Source organism: Hyla sarda, chromosome 1, assembly GCF_029499605.1.
Source record: "Hyla sarda isolate aHylSar1 chromosome 1, aHylSar1.hap1, whole genome shotgun sequence".
Taxonomy (NCBI): Eukaryota; Metazoa; Chordata; class Amphibia; order Anura; family Hylidae; genus Hyla; species Hyla sarda.
The window spans coordinates 576,403,857-576,422,300 of NC_079189.1; the positions used below are offsets into that span (position 1 = coordinate 576,403,857).

At 45.3% G+C, this 18,444-nt stretch overlaps 1 protein-coding gene across 6 annotated transcripts in view; it reads right to left on the reverse strand.

Moving 5' to 3' along the window:
• NEDD4L (NEDD4 like E3 ubiquitin protein ligase) overlaps window positions 1-18,444 on the reverse strand; it is a 365,727-nt gene that overhangs the window by 123,446 nt on the left and 223,837 nt on the right. For 5 of the 6 annotated variants that reach the window (XM_056544621.1, XM_056544679.1, XM_056544612.1 and 2 more), the window contains one exon: window positions 15,742-15,795. The exons of the other annotated variant lie outside the window; for it this stretch is intronic. In XM_056544621.1, coding sequence (XP_056400596.1) covers window positions 15,742-15,795 — 54 coding nt within the window. The remainder of the gene's footprint in view (window positions 1-15,741; window positions 15,796-18,444) is intronic. 6 annotated transcript variants of the gene reach the window in all.

Below are 18,444 nucleotides of genomic sequence, written 5' to 3' on the forward strand. Positions count from 1 at the left end.
GCAGCACTGAAGCACGTACCACTGTGGAGGTGCAGCACTGAAGCACGTACCACTGTGGAGGTGTAGCACTGAAGCACGTACCACTGTGGAGGTGCAGCACTGAAGCACGTACCACTGTGGAGGTGCAGCACTGAAGCACGTACCACTGTGGAGGTGTAGTACTGAAGCACGTACCACTGTGGAGGTGCAGCACTGAAGCACGTACCACTGTGGAGGTGTAGCACTGAAGCACGTACCACTGTGGAGGTGTAGCACTGAAGCACGTAGCACTGTGGAGGTGTAGCACTGAAGCACGTACCACTGTGGAGGTGTAGCACTGAAGCACGTACCACTGTGGAGGTGTAGCACTGAAGCACGTACCACTGTGGAGGTGCAGCACTGAAGCACGTACCACTGTGGAGGTGTAGCACTGAAGCACGTAGCACTGTGGAGGTGTAGCACTGAAGCATGTACCACTGTGGAGGTGTAGCACTCAAGCACGTACCACTGTGGAGGTGTAGCACTCAAGCACGTACCACTGTGGAGGTGTAGCACTGAAGCACGTAGCACTGTGGAGGTGTAGCACTCAAGCACGTACCACTGTGGAGGTGTAGCACTGAAGCATGTACCACTGTGGAGGTGTAGCACTGAAGCACGTAGCACTGTGGAGGTGTAGCACTCAAGCACGTACCACTGTGGAGGTGTAGCACTCAAGCACGTACCACTGTGGAGGTGTAGCACTCAAGCACGTACCACTGTGGAGGTGTAGCACTCAAGCACGTACCACTGTGGAGGTGTAGCACTGAAGCACGTAGCACTGTGGAGGTGTAGCACTCAAGCACATACCACTGTGGAGGTGTAGCATGCAGCAATGTGGAGCTGCAGAATGCAGCAATGTGGTGGTGCAGCACTGAAGTGTGTAGCACTGTAGAGCAGCAGCATGCAGCATTATGAAAGTATAGCTGTGGTGTCCCAGTACGGGAGTGCATCCTGTCAGGTAAACCTTGCTTCAGGTGCTCGACCTAGGCCCTGCTGCTAAGGTGATGCTGTAACATTCATTATAATAGTTGTTCTGTTAATTTATATATTGTTGCACTGTACCTTTAAGGAATGTACTGGATATCTGTGAGGAGGTATGATGCAGAGTACCCATGTACCTTGGTCACCGAGGAAGAGCGCTTGCGCTCAAAACATGTCTGACTGACTGTAGTTTTTATGGTGTGATGTATCTTCAATAAAGCTGCTTGCAACGAAGTGCTGGACCCTCCGTACTTTCTTCCTTCAATATTGGATGCCTTGCCGGGCACCGGTCCGAGCAACGTACATCAGGGAAGGTGAGCTGGATCACTCACTCGTTTGTTGCAGAGTACCCATGTGACCCTGATTGCCCAATGGGAACCCCCAAATTGCCCTGTATATAGTATAGGGGGGGAGGAGATATTCAGTCCTAGTTTTAGTTTTGGCCTAGCTCTCTGTAGAGTTAGCAGCTGCTGTGCGCAGAGCTCCATGTTAGCTGCAGTGTGGAAAGGAGTCGGAAGAAGTGTGAGGTGACTCCAAGGGAAGCCTAAAGAAAATCTCTCAACAAATCAGCCCCGCCATTCTGCGAGTGTTCCCCGCACAGGAGTTGGTGAGTCATACCCTGGGGGTGTCAGTATATTGGACCTAAGCAAAACCTTAGTCAGTGTGGGATATCTCCAAGTCTCAAGTCTGTCATATCTAATAGCAAGTCAATTCAAGTGGGTGGAAAGCACCATAAGTCCCAGCATCCCTATTACCCTGCTCTGTACTGCGAGTTTTGTACCATCTGCTCCTGCCTCAGTAAAAAGACAGTTATCTGTAACCTGGCATCGGTGTGTTTATTGCCCTGCGCCTGGCCCAGGAGAAGCTGTCTCCACCTCGGACCGTGTAGGTTAATGGTGCCCTGGCATCACGATTTCACAAGTATATCAATGTGGTGCAGTGTATAACATTTTGTGCATATTGCACAGTGGAAGAAAAACAGGGAGCATTTTGGACAAGCAGCACAGAGGAGGTAAAGTGAGCCACATTGTGCAAATGGGATATGCAGAACTTTGGTGCTGTAGCAATCTGAAGGGTGCAGTGTGCAGCATTGTGGAGATGTGATGCACAGCATTGCAAAGGTGGCATAATGTACACTAAAACCTCTCCAAAATTTACTCCTTAAAACCACAGTTCATGTGATGGATTTTTTAGCATACAGTGGCCATTTCTTTAAAAAGACCACTTTTCAATGCACTTTTTTAGGTGAGGGAGGGGGTCTTCTCACATAGGTTTGATTGTATATGTGGGCTTTAAGGTGACAGTAACAGTGGGCCCTATATCCATTGACTTGTCATCTGTCTCACTACGATGTGCTCAAGTTTCGGTGTAACCTTTACATTAGGGGACACACTTATTTTCAGCTGACTGTCAGAAATTAACTCTGTGACTATATAACAATAGTTCAGACAAACAGAAAAACACATTCAACATCAGATATGTCATGCAAAGAACAAGCGTGGTATAAAAGCAATTTTGCTGCCTACACTTTTTCTGCACTTATCAGCTTGAATCTGTATTTTTATTTATTTATGTAGCTTACAACGCCTTTTCTTATCACCCTCACCGTATCGGTAATCACAGCTTGCCAAGCGCAAGCCATTTTGTTCGTTCGGCACCGCATCACCAAATCAAGATGTGCGGCAGGGAACGTAGAGTTGGTCCGAAAGAGGCAGGGAGGCTAAATAATAAAACAGGTTCACCTAAGGCTCCCAGGAAACAATGAAAGCAGGAACATACATAACATACATGAAGAGGATGTGAAGAGTAATACGAGAACACGAAGAGGAGTAACAGAGCAGAGTTTGTCATGTGCCGTCTTACCACAATTGGTTCTCTATGGGTTTACACAGGACTGCAGGTTACCCTACTGCAATGTTTCCCCACCAGTGTGCCTCCATCTGTTGCAAAACCACAACTCCCAGAATGCCCAGACAACCAAAGGCTGCAGTGTATTATATTGTTAGAAAATAAATATGTAAAAAAAAAAAAACCTCTCAGCTGTTACCTCTGTTGAAAATGAGCATATATACAAGAATAAAGGAGCCTCATAGGTAGCCATTGTGGCTTCTAAAAGGTGCAGGGACACATTCCCCTTCTCAATTAAGGGAGGGGGGAGTGTAATTTATTGGTCTTCAATGGAAGAAAGTGTCATAAATGGTAGGTACCAGAAAAAAATACAGGGTTAACAGCTGTTGGAGTCTCTGAGAGAAACTAAGATCAGGAACGCACACGATTCGATTCAATACAACACTCATCTGTTTCCTCAGCCCGTTCTTCACAGCTGGAGAGGAGTTAGGTGTCATACATAATGTTGCCAAACTACAAGTCCCAGCATGCTGTGAGTGGTAGTTTTGCAACAGTTGGAGGCACACTTGTTGGAAAACACTGTACTAAATACTTGATGCTAGGTCTGTCTAATCCATAGTTTCTATTCAAAGCCAGAAATCAGAGATCTACTACACAAATATTGTATTTTGCAGCGTGCGGACAGCAGAGCTTCATGCTGCACCTATTAAGTCAAAGCTAAAGTTATGACTACATTCTTCTCTTTATCATCTCTCCATCTCTTGCCTATATATGAGGCCTTTGCAGGAGCTCCTGGGTCCTTCCAGACACATTGAGATTAAACACATGGTAGATGGAAAGATTCCTCTTTATACAGCCGTAATAGGGAGGATGAGAGGGTGGGGGTGGGGGGGTTGCCTGGAGCGTGTTGGGGTTAAACACTGTAAGCAGGACTACAAAAAGCCTAGACATCAACCTTCTACCTCTCTATCTCATGTAAAGTGCCTCTGACTATTAACATAACCAAAGGTAACAATTTCAGCTAAAACATACATATTAAGCCATTCATACGTATGGGGAACTTGGGTGTCCAGCCCCATCATAATGGCAGCCATATTGGTAGTTTCTCCAAAAGCGGTACGAATAATCTAATGAAGGGGTCAGTGAACCCTGAAATGCGTAATTGCTGTACTATGCTTTTACTGGAATAAAGATCATCTGCTTCACCATCTGATCACCCATCGGATTAACTTGGGATCTGAAGCACTTCATTAAAAGGGGTCATTTTGCTACAGCCAGGATCTATAATGGCAGTCATATTGGTAGTTTCTCAGAAACTGGTATGATTAATCTGATAAAGGGATCAGTGAACCCTGAAACGTGTCATTGCTGTACTATGCTTTTACTGGAATACAGAACATTTGCTGCACTATCCATCTGATCAATCTTTGGAGTAACTTGGGATCTGTAGTGCTTGATTCAGAGGGGTCTTTTTGCTAACACCAGGATATTTAATGGCAGTCATAAGAAACGTAAAAAATGTTCACAATTTCAAGAAAAATTATAAATCAAGATTTTTTTTTTATGTGGGAATTGCATTGTCCATATTTAATATTTCTTTGAGTTTATATATTGCACCTATCTGCAATCTCTTCCTATATACATACTATGTACTCAACCCACCATAAAGTTGAAAAAAATATACCAAATGGCTGTACAAATGTGTAGAATCCTTATAAAAATCAACTCTTAACTAGGCAGTGCCATAAAAGACAGGTCTATAGACAAGAAAAATGTTATAGGGACAGACAAAACAAAAAAAGGCTATAATATATACAATACACCATTACATTGGATAATGGATAGGAAAGGATTGTAGATTACTAGAGGCAGTCGTAAATGTCAGAATTTAGATAAAAATAATTAGACTAAAATGTATTACAATGACAAATGATCAAAAGAAAAAAATAAATGAATAAATTAAAATATTACTTTGGAAAATTTACCATTTCAAAAAACTACAGTGAAATGTATATCCATAAGGGCTGAATACAGGACACCTGTTACTTACCGTGTCATTTCCAGACGCAGATCCAGAGTTTCCAGCAGTATTTTGCCCTTGGTCGTTATTGTGCTCTTCACTCCCACGAGTAACACGTATCCTAAAATGTGGCTGCCTAACATTTTGCTCTTGTCTAATTTTAAAGGAGCACCCTTGTCCCTGCAAGGGTCTATCTCTGGAATCATTCTGACAATTGTCCGTCAAGTCCTGACTACAAGACCTGCCTTCCGTATTCACCCCATTCTCCACGGGGCTGATGGTCTCCGGACGTGGCTGCAGAGGGTAGGAGCAACTCCTTTCCAGTCGAATACGAGGATATCGAACCAGTCGGTCTCCTTTTGTACCGGTAAACCCAAAATTATACTCTCCCCCCAGGTTGCAGTTGCTAGTCTGAGACTGCTGAAGCTGAAAAACAAAACATCGCTTTCCCGGACTCCCCGAAGTGTCTGGAAGATGCTGTAGTGACCAACGTCTCGGTTCGGTGCTAGACCCATTCTGGGCTTCATGGTTTGGTGACATCAGTCTCACCTGTCGAATATCGGGGCTGTGAGTCTGACTGTTAATTCTGACCCCACCAATGTTTTTGCTGCATGTAGGTACACTGACCTCTTCCTCCCCATCATTGCCATAGTTAATATTCCCATTTTGCTCCGCAAACAGTCGTCCAGAGAATCGTGGTGGGAAGGAGATTGCCCCGTTGACATGTAGCCGACCGGAATCATACCCATGTGGAGGGGAATTACTAGGAGTATCCTGCGGAGTACTTACAGTGGAGGAATTTTTTCTTACAGCTGATATGTAATGTTCATTGAAGTCCTCAAACCCACAGGAAAGCACTTCTTCCATCTCGCCTTCGTCGGCGCTGTCATTTGGCCCTTTCCTTTGGAGAGAGATCTGCATAGAAGAACTTCTCGTCGGGCGCACGTCAATGTTCTGCAGCAGCTGTGGAATAAACATGGATGTGCTTCTTTTTAAAGCCCCATCCTCTCCTTCTTCTTCTTGGAAATCTCTATTTTCATAATGTCTCGTGAAGACGTGAGTTCCGTTTCTCCTCGGCAGGGTATGGAATGCCATGAAAAAGTCATCTTCTTTCTCCTGGTCTAGGACGTCTGACTCTGGAGCTGTATTGCTTCTGCCGGAGCCGAAATGTAACCGTAGCCGGTGGGCCATGGTTTAATAACGGGCAGGAAAAAGTAAGAGAGAGCGACGTCTCAGGCTCAGCCAGCAGTGAAAAACCAAAAACATAAACTCCCAGAAAAAGTGTCCCATCTGCCAAACTGTTAGCACTGCAGTACTGATAGCGACAGATAGCAGAAATAGCCTAAGTGACAAGCAGCATTCCAGGCATGATTGGATAAGAGGAATCAAGGCTTCTACATACTGTGACATAGGGTAGGGTGACTGGAGTCATGTGACGCTGTCCCCCCTCGCCACTGGAAGCAAAGTTTTTTTCATTTAGGATTTTTTTTTCCTCTTGTGTGTCCAACAGCGAGAGCCTGAAACGGCACCTTCCCAGCTGCTACTTTTCCATCAGAAACCAGCAGCAGCACCAGTGGGAGAACATTCACATTCGTGGCTGCTGTAAATCTAAACCGCATCGTATTCGTCGGGCACTTTCCTCTTGGCAAGAAAAAATGGAAAGTTAAAAAAAAAAAAAAAAAAAAAAAAGTAGTGAGAGAGAACACAGGCGCGTTTCACAGCTACAGTAAACTTTGTGAATTACCTTCGGCAGCTATTCCCTATATGATCAAGAGCCAGAACGCTACGTAGATAAACTAAAGATGAAAAATAGCCACAAGGCTTAAAGACATGTAAGGGGATGTGGGGGGGGGGGGGGGGGGGGGTCTGGTTTCATCTCCGGAGAGCCTAATATCATGTGGTCCTAATTTTTTTTTTTTATTCACTTTATACTGTGATGGTTTTGATGGTTTTTGGCTTTTTATTATTATAGGTGTAGGTTTAGAAAGCATTTAGAAGAGACAGTGTACCGTTCTAGGCTGCCTGATCCTAGACTAGAGTTATAGCAGGATTCCCCAACACAAGTCAGGGCATGATGGGAGTTGTAGTTGTACTAAAGATGCACTGCCCGATCATGTGAGGAAGCCGTACCACAATGAAAAAATAACTCTACAATATAGCTCATTGGAGCTTCTTGGGTTTTAAGAGGGATGTCTGAAACTTGGAATTTCCATTTAGGCCTCCTTGTGCACCCACATTATAGTTAGGCCCCCCATGTGCTCCTATACTTTAGTTAGGCCCCAATGGGCACCTATACTGTAGCCAGGTCCCAAAGTGCCCCCACACAAGGCTTTCTTGTTCCCCCATACTGTAGCTAGGTCTCCTATGAACTGTCATTTTGTAAGTACCCCCCCCCCCCCTCCCCCCGCTGCCCCATGATGGTGTTAGAAAGTGCTGTGTGTTACAACAATATAATTAAAATAAAAAGTTTACTCACCTCTCCAAGTTCCCATAGCTGGCTACTGTATGCCTTCCTATGCCGGCAGCATGGTAGAGTGATATGACGCTGCCGGCATCAGGAACCAGAAGTCCCCAGTTGTCCCAATCTGTCAGAAAAAAAGGAACGACCGATACCGGCGCCTCGTGTATGACCCTTAGTAACTGGAGCAGTCGGGTCCATTGACCCAGAAACCGCATAGATGGACACTCACCTTAGAGAAATGTAATATGCGCCTTTCGCCCCAGTGACAATGGGGTACTATAGATTTGGAGTCGCTGCTCAGCCTTCTGGGTTGCAGGAATAGGCGACACTGCTATCCTGCTGGTACGAAGGTAGGAAGTAGCTGGAGGAAAAAACCCTTGTAGAATGGCGCTAGGGAGTCTGCAGCGCCATTCTACAAGTTTATTTTTCCTCCAGCTACTTCCTACCAGTTGTCCCAATGTTTGAAAAAACAGGACAGGGAGCCAAAGGATCTCTGTTTCATCATTTCTTTCAACTGTATGCGCGTCATAAAGATGCACATACATTCAAACATGGTGCTCTTCTAGGGGTCACAAGCATGTGTTATTCCGCAGCCAAGCCCCCCTATCCTGCTCCACGACCGCTCCTCCTGTAACCACAATCATTATGTCCCTGCTATCCATATAAATACCATCCAGTTGGGTCACATCTAGACTCGTACAACTACTGAATGGCCTAGAAATAAATGGATACAAAATAAATTGTTAATTAATCTCTCCAAAAGAGAAAAAATTAATACCGCCATTTAAGATAGGCTGATGTGCGGTGTAAAAAGGCCTTCACAGAGGCTGAACGCATGAATGATGGCTGGATGGTTTGACCGCACAATTGATCCATGCGTCCCTAACCACACGATAAACAATGCTCTGTAAGCAAAACACATCAGCACCAGCTGCACGCGTCTTTTTGCTAGATTACTACAATGTATCACTCTGGAGTCCAGGCTGTTTAGCTCACAGAGCATTGTCTAGACTGGATACAATTGTCTCCACTTCTCAGCTGAGAGCAGGACTAGCTATGTACAATGTATCAGTCTGGAGTCCAGGATGTTTAGCTCACAGAGCATTGTCTAGATGTGATACAATTGTCTCTACTTCTCAGCTGAGAGCAGGACTAGCTATGTACAATGTATCAGTCTGGAGTCCAGGATGTTTAGCTCACAGAGCATTGTCTAGACTGGATACAATTGTCTCCACTTCTCAGCTGAGAGCAGGACTAGCTATGTACAATGTATCAGTCTGGAGTCCAGGATGTTTAGCTCACAGAGCATTATCTAGACTGGATACAATTGTCTCCACTTCTCAGCTGAGAGCAGGACTAGCTATGTACAATGTATCAGTCTGGAGTCCAGGCTGTTTAGCTCACAGAGCATTGTCTAGACTGGATACAATTGTCTCCACTTCTCAGCTGAGAGCAGGACTAGCTATGTACAATGTATCAGTCTGGAGTCCAGGCTCTTTAGCTCACAGAGCATTTTCTACATCAGATACAATTGTCTACTTGTCTAAAGTAGCAAAGTCCTATTATTAAAGTTTTAAAACTATAATTTTTATAAGATTCACATTGACAATCTGGAGTAGGCACTAAGGCCCCTTTTATTTTCAAGTTCCAAGTATTAGAAAAGTCGTGGCAGAGTTTGCTAGAGTTAGTTTACAAGACAAGTGCCAAGGTTCAGTACAATCCTTCATTGTTCTATCTGGATCCAGAGCCAACACCACAGACACAGTCCTGGTATCAGGAACCGTCCGCCAGGATCGCAGGTGCTGCAGAGAAAGCCTTACAAAATCAGGTTTATCCTAAATTCTGACTTTAAATTTTAATATGTAAATATTGATTTAAAAAATAAACAAATCAATAATGCTTCAGTATGTGCCTTTCTGCTCCCTTCGAGACCCCCCCCCCCCCCCCCCCCCCCCCGCCCATCTACAGATGTGATGCTGTAATATAATACGTGAAGGTGCCAGATGGGGGTTAATGGGCGCAAATTTAGTTCTCATGCCTCGACCTTGATATTTGCATTTACGTCGACTGGAAACCATACTGAATTACAAGATGGCAAATTCCTAGAAAATGCAGAGACACAGGACACATTGACAATTCAGAAACGGTTTCCAAACATTGACTTTAATCTTGAAGGCCTAATCTGGTGTTATTACTAATGGGGCGGTCAATACTTCTCTCTGCTTACTGTCAATGAATGGAAACAATCTGAAGCTAGTGACTAGAGATGAGCAAACTTACAGTAAATTCGATTCGTCACAAACTTCTCGGCTCAGCGGTTGATGGCTTTTCCTGCATAAATTAGTTCAGCTTTCCGGTGCTCCCGTGGGCTGGAAAAGGTGGATACAGTCCTAGGAGACACTTTCTTAGGACTGTATCCACTTTTTCCAGCCCACCGGAGCACCGGAAAGCTGAACTAATTTATGCAGGAAAAGTCAGCAACCGCCGAGCTGAGAAGTTCGTGACGAATCGAATTTACTGTAAGTTTGCTCATCTCTACTAGTGACCCATGATGATCTCTCTAAGCTCATAGTTGAGCGTTTGTTACAGTGTAGCCTACATAGCAGAATAATTACTTATAACTCATGGGCTACAATACAAATTTCGTAACAGTACCCCAATACCTACAATGTGCCATTTGTGATGTCCCAGTATGGGATATAGTCCGTACAGTACTTAGGCCTGTCAGGTTGAGTCCCTCTGTGTCCTCTGGGGCTCTCCTGCAGTGTCTCCCCCATAGTAATATATATTATGTATAGTGTTATGTGTGTTATGTATAAAGGACCTTTAAGGACCATCGAGTTAGTCACATGATAATGTGTTCACATGATGTGTTTGTTACCCAGAGAGCACCAGCTAACCAGGTGACCTACAACTTGACCTATGGTCTTCTGGCTCAGCCCCCCTTTATAAGATGGGGAGCCATTACAATCTTTCTTATGACTCCTTCTGAGGCACAGTAAAGACCAGACGTCTCAGAGCCAGTGTCCAGCACATCTGGAGGCCTCAAGCCTAACCTACAGCCACATTACAGTAAGTCAAGTCATCTATGTCTGCTGTCACCACCTACAGTCAAGTCCAGTCTATAGTCAAGTCGATTATAGTCAGCGTGGCTGTCCTAAAGTCTGTCAAAGTCACTACAAGTCACAGCAAGCTGCAAGGTCCCTCTGTATTACTGGTCTCTGGGATCGTGGCCTAGCTGTAAAGACTATTTCTATCTGTCTACCTCGGTAAACCTACCGTTAACACTAACCTGGTCTTTGACTATTATTGCCCTGCATAACATTGGGATAGCGGTACTCCCGTTCGGGTGGTTACCTTGAAAACTACGCCCTGGCGTCACGAACATTTAGGGGTTAATAATACCTGCCCCTGGGCTACAACATCTGCCCCATACACCTCACCTTCGCACCCCGAGACTCCCCACATTTATAATACTAGTGTGATCAAATGGGGCAAAAGAGGCATTGGGCTTCCTCAGAAAATGGCCCAGATTACCGGACTGCGCCCTATGTAATCCTCTTTGCATTAAACATAGCAGTAGCTCACATATCCAAGCTGATTAATGCAATGATACATTGTAACAAAACTACAACTGTATCTACTTCTCATCTGAGAGCAGGACTAGTTATGTCCAATGTATAATTCTGGAGTCCAGGATGTTTAGCTCACAGAGCATTGTCTAGACTGGATACAATTGTCACCACTTCTTAGCTGAGAGCAGGACTAGCTATGTACAATGTATCAGTCTGGAGTCCAGGCTGTTTAGCTCACAGAGCATTGTCTAGACTGGATACAACTGACTTCACTTCTCAGCTGAGAGCAGGACTAGTTATGTACAATGTATCAGTCTGGAGTCCAGGATGTTTAGCTCACAGAGCATTGTCTAGACTGGATACAATTGTCTTCACTTCTCAGCTGAGAGCAGGACTAGTTATGTACAATGTATAATTCTGGAGTCCAGGATGTTTAGCTCACAGAGCATTGTGTTCTCCTTCCTGCACTCCACACCACGCGATTGTTTGTGCATCAGCCTGCCAAGTGACAGCATTACCATCTACCCCTAGGCACTACTACTCCCAGCTATCCCACTTGTGCACTGCAATACAACATCTGCTAAGAAACTGTAGCATCACATGATCATTTCATATCTGCTGATGGGTTAAGAGGGATCATGTGATCTACCATATGATTTCAATTTCCACAAATCCAGGCAGTGCTTTATGAACATTTTTACGAATCTAACCATATTGTTCATCTACCAGGTTTTCATGGTGCTGTGCCCAAAAAAATACCATAAGACCCTAAAATTTGTGGGACAAGCAAAACGTTAGGTCAAAATTGAATTAGCCCCATCTCTCTTATACAAGAAAAGGCAAAAGGATTCTCCAGCCCGGCAGGTAGGGACGTGCACAGGTTGACTAGAAAGGGGGCTTGAGCCCCTGTCCTTTTGATGTTCCTCCTAAGGGTATGTTCACACTATGTAATTCCATGAGCGGAATGCCGCGAACTGAATTACGTGCTGTGAACATAATCATCAGTGTGCATGGGTTTCCGCGAGACCCGTTCACACTGCAGAATTTCAATTCCGCCACTGAAATTGTTCCGCACAAAGAAAGAACATGTTCATTCTTTGAGCGGAAGTCCGGAAACACTGCATAGCCGTCAATGGTGACGGCGCAGTGCCGCGCGGTCCTACCGCCGAAGTATTGTAGCGGCGGCCGCCAGAATGGAATCTCCGCTCGCGGAATTCTGCGAGCGGAGATTCCGTTCATTATCCGTATTGTGAACATACCCTAAAAGTGCAATGGGCTGTGCTGGGAAGTCTGGCATCATTATGTGGTCATTTCTATAAATGATTATGAGAAGTGCCCTTTTTTCAAGTTCAGCCCCTGCCGCCCAAAATGTCTGTGCACGTCCCTGCTGGCAGGGCATCCAATGCATGTACTATCAGTTGGAATAGATGGAAGAGCATCAATAATGCCCTTTTGTGCCTGGGGTACAGCCACCCCGGCTGCAGCCGTCTCGCCCGCCCCCTCAACGAAAGTCTATGGGAAGGGGACGCGACTGCTGTCACGCCCCCTTCCCATAGACTTTGGTAGAGGGGGTGGGCGTGACGTCACGAGGGGGCGGGCGAGACGTCACGAAGGGGCCGGGCGTGACGTCACGCCCGGCGGCTGAGAACACGGAAGCCCGCACACAGCGTTCGGAGTAATGAACTTCCGGATGCTGTGAACGGAGCTCCGAACTGCAGGGCAGCGCACAACCCCTTTAAAGGGGTATTCCAGGATTTTTTCTTATTTGACTATGCTATAGTGTCTGTACCTGTGTGTGACGGTTTTCTCACAATTCTTCTGTGATTTTCACCCCAATATTTATTTTTAACAGCATACAAAATTACTGTTGTCTCAGATTTTTCCCAGGCTGCAATGCGTCCGAGACCAGACTCACAAGTCAGCTGATGACAGGGAGCCTGTCTGCTTCAATGGGTGGAGGGATCAATCTGCAACTAATACAACAGCTGGAGGCACCCTGATTGAAAACCACAGGTCTTTTGAATGGATGCAGCTCATTTATATTTCAATGGGTGGGGTGGCTGATGTGTGGGAGGGAGGAAAATGAAATGATGGGAATCTCACAACATAGCCATTTAGCCCCAAGACAAGCGGAGATCCTTCCTAAGCATGTCCATTACTGTCTGCCGGGTACGTACTAAAATCACCTTATGGTAGATAACCCATTTAAAGGAGTTCTCTAAGCTAAAACTTTTAACCCCCGCTGTGCCCAGGCTGTAAAACTATACATAATAAACGTTCACTTACCTGCCTACGATCCCCCGTTGTTCCGATATCACCGTCCCCGGTCTCTTCCACTTCCTGCGGATCGGTGACTTCTCTCTGCACTCAGCCTATCAGCGGCCGCAGCAATGTCCCGTCACGGCTGCTGATAGGCTGAGCGCAGAGTGAAGTCACTGACCCGCAGGAAGTGGAAGAGGCCGGGACCGGAGAACGGGACGGCGATATCGGAACAACGGAGGATCGTAGGCAGGTAAGTGAAAGTTTATTATGTATAGTTTTACAGCCCGGGCACAGCGGGAGAAAAAAAATTTCTGTTAGAGAACTCCTTTAACTTCACTAATAAAATTAAGAAATATGAATTTTTGGCAGCACAGAGTTCAAAGAAAGTGATAAAGACTCACTTAAAAGGTCTGGAAAAATGGAAATAGCGTAAGATTTTTTATTTTTTTTTCCCCCAGCTTGGGTCGAAGGGAACTATCAAGTCATGATATGTTGAAATGTATTCTTCTTTATTGTGATTTTTTTATGTTGTAAAATATAAATAAATAATAAATAAAATAAAAATCCCATAAGAAAACCACAAGATCATCTGCCTACTACCTGCATCACCCCGAAGGTCAGCCCTGCTCAGTGTTTCCTTATATGGGGACAGACAATGTCTACATATAGTTATCTCCTGTAGCCTCAATGCCAGATAGCCTTTCTAAAGCACTAACCAGATGACAGCTGCATGAGATAACCTCTGACCTGGAAGTATTTCTGAGATAATAGCCTTTAAATTAAGAACATAAGAAGTGAGAGAGACAATATTGAACATGTCATTTAAATAACAAAATGGCGGAGGCACATGCAATGCATTTCAGTCATCAGGGGATGATGGATATAGGAGCCTCAAAATTTAGCAGAAACAATTAAAGATATACTCTAGGCAAAAGGACCATGGGGGTAATGTTCATCCTTGAGGAACGCATCATAAGGAGACTTATAGACCACTAATGCTGGGTATTGTGATAAGAAAGGAAATGCAAAGTAGCTATCTAGCTCCACCTTTTCGAGGTAGCTTTCCTTCAAAGTCAGTTTTTAACTCCATTTAAGAGTCTAAGAGCATGACTGGAAGAGATCTCTCAAGAAGCAAAGAATGCCCATGGGTATTCTGTCATGATAGAGAGATCTATGGGTTGGCAACTTGGCATACAATCCCAGTCATGTTCCGAGAGTCTTCTTTTCATCTGGAGAGATCTCTGGCTTGGCATACATTCCAAGTCATGTTCTAAGGCTCTTTCAGATATTTGAAGGACAATAAAGTCACTAAAGACACTATAGTCATGCCCTCCTCTGGGTCTGCTCCTGGCATAACAATTTGTACCAGTTCCGCCTGAATTGTTCTGGAAAAAAAACCACAGGGCCAAACATTTTTGTAATAGAAGAAACAGAAAAAACTAGGCCAACCCTAACAAGACTCTTAAAACCAACACTTCAAACTATTTAAGGTAATTAACCCTTTAATTACCTCTGGGTTTCCAGAACTGAAGACAAGACGTCACACCACGCCCCCTCCATTCAAGTCTATGGGAGGGGGCGTGACTGCCGTCACGACCCCTCCCATAGACATGAACGGTCGGGGCGTGGCGTCACGAAGGGGCAAGGTGTGATGTCAAGTTTCCAGTCCAGGAAACACATAGGATTCTGAGACTGGAGAAGAAGCCCCACATAAAATACAGGTTCTGCACAGAATTGCTGCTGGGACCCCCGCGATAAGACATCTTACCCCCTTATCCTTTGCATAGGGGATAAGAGGTCTATGGCCGGAATACCCCTTTAAAATCCAGTCCCCATAATACAACTTATAATGCGGACTCTGTAGCCATCATATAAACAATTCTCTGATTACACAATAATTAAATAAAGCAGCTGCCCCTCTCACTATCACAGCAGGAAATCCCAGCACATCTGCCATATTGACAAGGGGGCAGAGCTTAACCTTTTTGTTTTTTACCTACTAAAAGCTTAAACAGCACCAAAATATTAGCGATAGACAGGAGTTTATGCCCATGTACATACAGAAGTGAGCGATGATGCATTTACTGTATGCATCACTGCTCAAGTTACATTTGGCCAGGCCTGGGTTAGGGGGTGCACCATCAAGCCCCACCACGTGCCGGTACAACACACATTCTGCTGTACTGCATTGTGGGAAATGTTATGTTTAACCACGACAATGTGATCAATTCCCATAATACAGTGCAGAGAGGAATAATGGTCTGATCTGACAGCACACTGCTATAGATCCATCCAGTTTCCGTCAGAACCGTGAACGCAGCTCTGGATGTAACTAGAGTATAAGAAACTATGTAAACAAGATCAGCATCAGATAAAAAGAGCAAAGTATTTACAGTTACTCAACATGTCACGTGACTTGTTTCTTATTATATAATCCGCCCATACACTTAAATAATAGTTCAATCTCCTCAGGCTTCACTGCTCAATCATCTCACGATTAGCTCTGCTATCTGAACCATCGTGTTCAATCCAGGATATAGAGCGGATTAGCAAAGTGCAAACACCGGGGCACTCACCAATCGATTCTCATCAAACACTTCAAACAACAGTCTGTGATTGGTTGGATGGACCTAAAAGGAAGAAAAAATAGAATAAGTGCAAATATTTGTCAGCAGGTAAATTCACAAACAGATATTGCAGAGCTGAGTTTGTTACTAAATACAATGTGTTATGAAAGATTTTTAAGAACCTTACCACTGTCCTAAAAAAGAAAAGACAAATCCAACGATATATGCCTTGTGCACCCTACATACAAAACTGTGCCAAAAACAACCACCAATTGCCAGATGTGTCTTAGAGAATGTTGATGTGATGTTGTAAATAAGACTGCAGGTAATCCTACAAAAGGGGGTCAAGGATGCAGACCCAAGGAGTAGTAGCAGAAGTGCAGCAGTGCCCAGCCTGTACGGTGCAGCAGCAGCATCGCCCAGCCCGTAGGGTGCAACAGCAGCATCGCCCAGCCCATAGGGTGCAGCAGCAGCATCGCCCAGCCAGTAGGGTGCAGCAGCAGCATCGCCCAGCCAGTAGGGTGCAGCAGCAGCATCGCCCAGCCAGTAGGGTGCAGCAGCAGCAGAATCGCACAGCCCATAGGGTGCAGCAGCAGCAGAATCGCACAGCCCATAGGGTGCAGCAGCAGCAGAATCGCACAGCCCATAGGGTGCAGCAGCAGAATCGCCCAGCCTGAAAGGGTGCAGCAGCAGCATCGCCCAGGCTGTACGGTGCAACAGCAGTATCGCCCAGCCTGTACGGTGCAGCAGCAGCATCGCCCAGAATGTACGGTGCAGCAGCAATAGCGTTGCTCAGCCTGTACGGTGCAGCAGCAGCAGCATTGCTTAGCCTGTACGGTGCAACAGCAGTATCACCCAGCCTGTATAGTGCAGCAGCAGCATCGCTCAGCATGTACGATGCAGCAGCAACAGCATTACTCAGCCAGTACGGTGCAGGAGCAGCATTGCTCAGCCTGTACGGTGCAACAGCAGTATCGCCCAGCCTGTATGGTGCAGCAGAAGCATCGCTCAGCCTGTACGGTGCAGCAGCAACATTGCTCAGCCTGTGCGGTGCAGCAGCAGCATTGCTCAGCCTGTACGGTAAAGCAGCAGCATTGCTCAGCCTGTACGGTAAAGCAGTGCCCTGCCTGTATGGTGCAGCAGCAGTGCCCAGCCAGTATGGTTCAGCAGCAGCAGTGCCCAACCTGTATGGTGCAAAAGCAGCAGCAGTGCCAACCTGTATGGTGCAAAAGCAGCAGCAGTGCCCAACCTGTATGGTGCAGAAGCAGCAGCAGTGCCCAACCTGTACTGTCCAACAGCGCTGAGCTTGTAACTTGATGCATGCTGATCAGTGCTGTCAAAAAGTATGGATGTAAAGTGTCTCCAAACTGCGGCCTTCTAGAGGTTGCAAAGCAACAACTCCCAGCAAGCCCAGACAGCTAACGGCTGTACGGGCATGCTGGGAGTTGTAGTTTTGCCAAGTCTGACCAAATTTGCAGACCATAGAGTTAGATGATAAACTCAGCTCTGCTACATTGGTATGTCTTTTGTTCAGCCAATAAAGGAGTTTGTCAAATGAAGCTGGGTTTAGCTGATAACTATGTCAGAATCTCTATTGGGTATATTTATAAAAACCTGTGCAGAGGAAAACCAATCCGATCGCTTCTTTCATATTTTCAGAGGCCTTTTTAAAAATGAAAGAAGCGATCTGATTGGTTGCTATGGTCATCTTTTCCTCTGCACAAGTTTTGATAAATCTCCCCCATATGTTTTAGAGAGTCTGTAAAATGAAGGGTTCACATTGCGGTTTTGACTCCATGGGACTGTTTAGTTACAGTACTTTATGTTGTATGCAAACACGTATTGTTTTTTAATAATTAAATGCGACAGGGACTATGATGTAGGATATACAGCGGCATCCGATGTAAAACGCTATAAAACCCATATGTGAAATGGACAGCAATAACGCGGTGTGAACGCTCCCTAAGGTGGTAATACTCACGGCATGTTATTTTGACACTCATAGCCTTAAAGAGTTACATGACAAACTCCGCTCTACCCCATCTGCCTCCAAAAGGCCTCGAACACAGAAAATTGCGCCCAAGTCCGGGCTGGAAACTTCCCATGGTCCTGCGGCTGTGGTTTGTTTACACTATGTGGCAACAATTTGCAGCGCATGGATTTTGTGTAGTTCATGGGGCAGAAGCAGGAGATAGTGTGAATACTTGAGTGATGGAATGTAAAGTAGCCGACCACAAGCTATGCTTGATGTGGCAGAAGATGGCGGCGAGATTTCAGACCAGAGGGAAATGTTCTTTTCACACGCTGCTGCTGCTGCTGCGCACATTATACGGGATAACAATAAGTGAAATTGAAAAAAAAATTTGGAATATTTGGGAGGTTTCACACCGGATTTAGAGCTTGGTGGTAGCCAGGAATGGAAGACTGATACTGCAGCTGCCCCTCATTAAACTGGAGCTGAGAGGTGGGATGGCTGCCCGCTCCCCTCCCCCCTATATTACACACACAAGGTCCTATAGAAGTTTAATAAAAAGATGATAAAAGAAGTAACAATAGAAAAAGACAAAATAGAGATCATGGAGAAGTTCATGGGAAAGTCAGGTGCAACTAATAGAGTTTGTGTTCGGCCTAGTAAAGTAAATAACACAGAGCTGCAATACCAGACAAAAACCTGTGGGCTGGAGAGGCGCTGTGGTTGAAAGATAGCAGCTA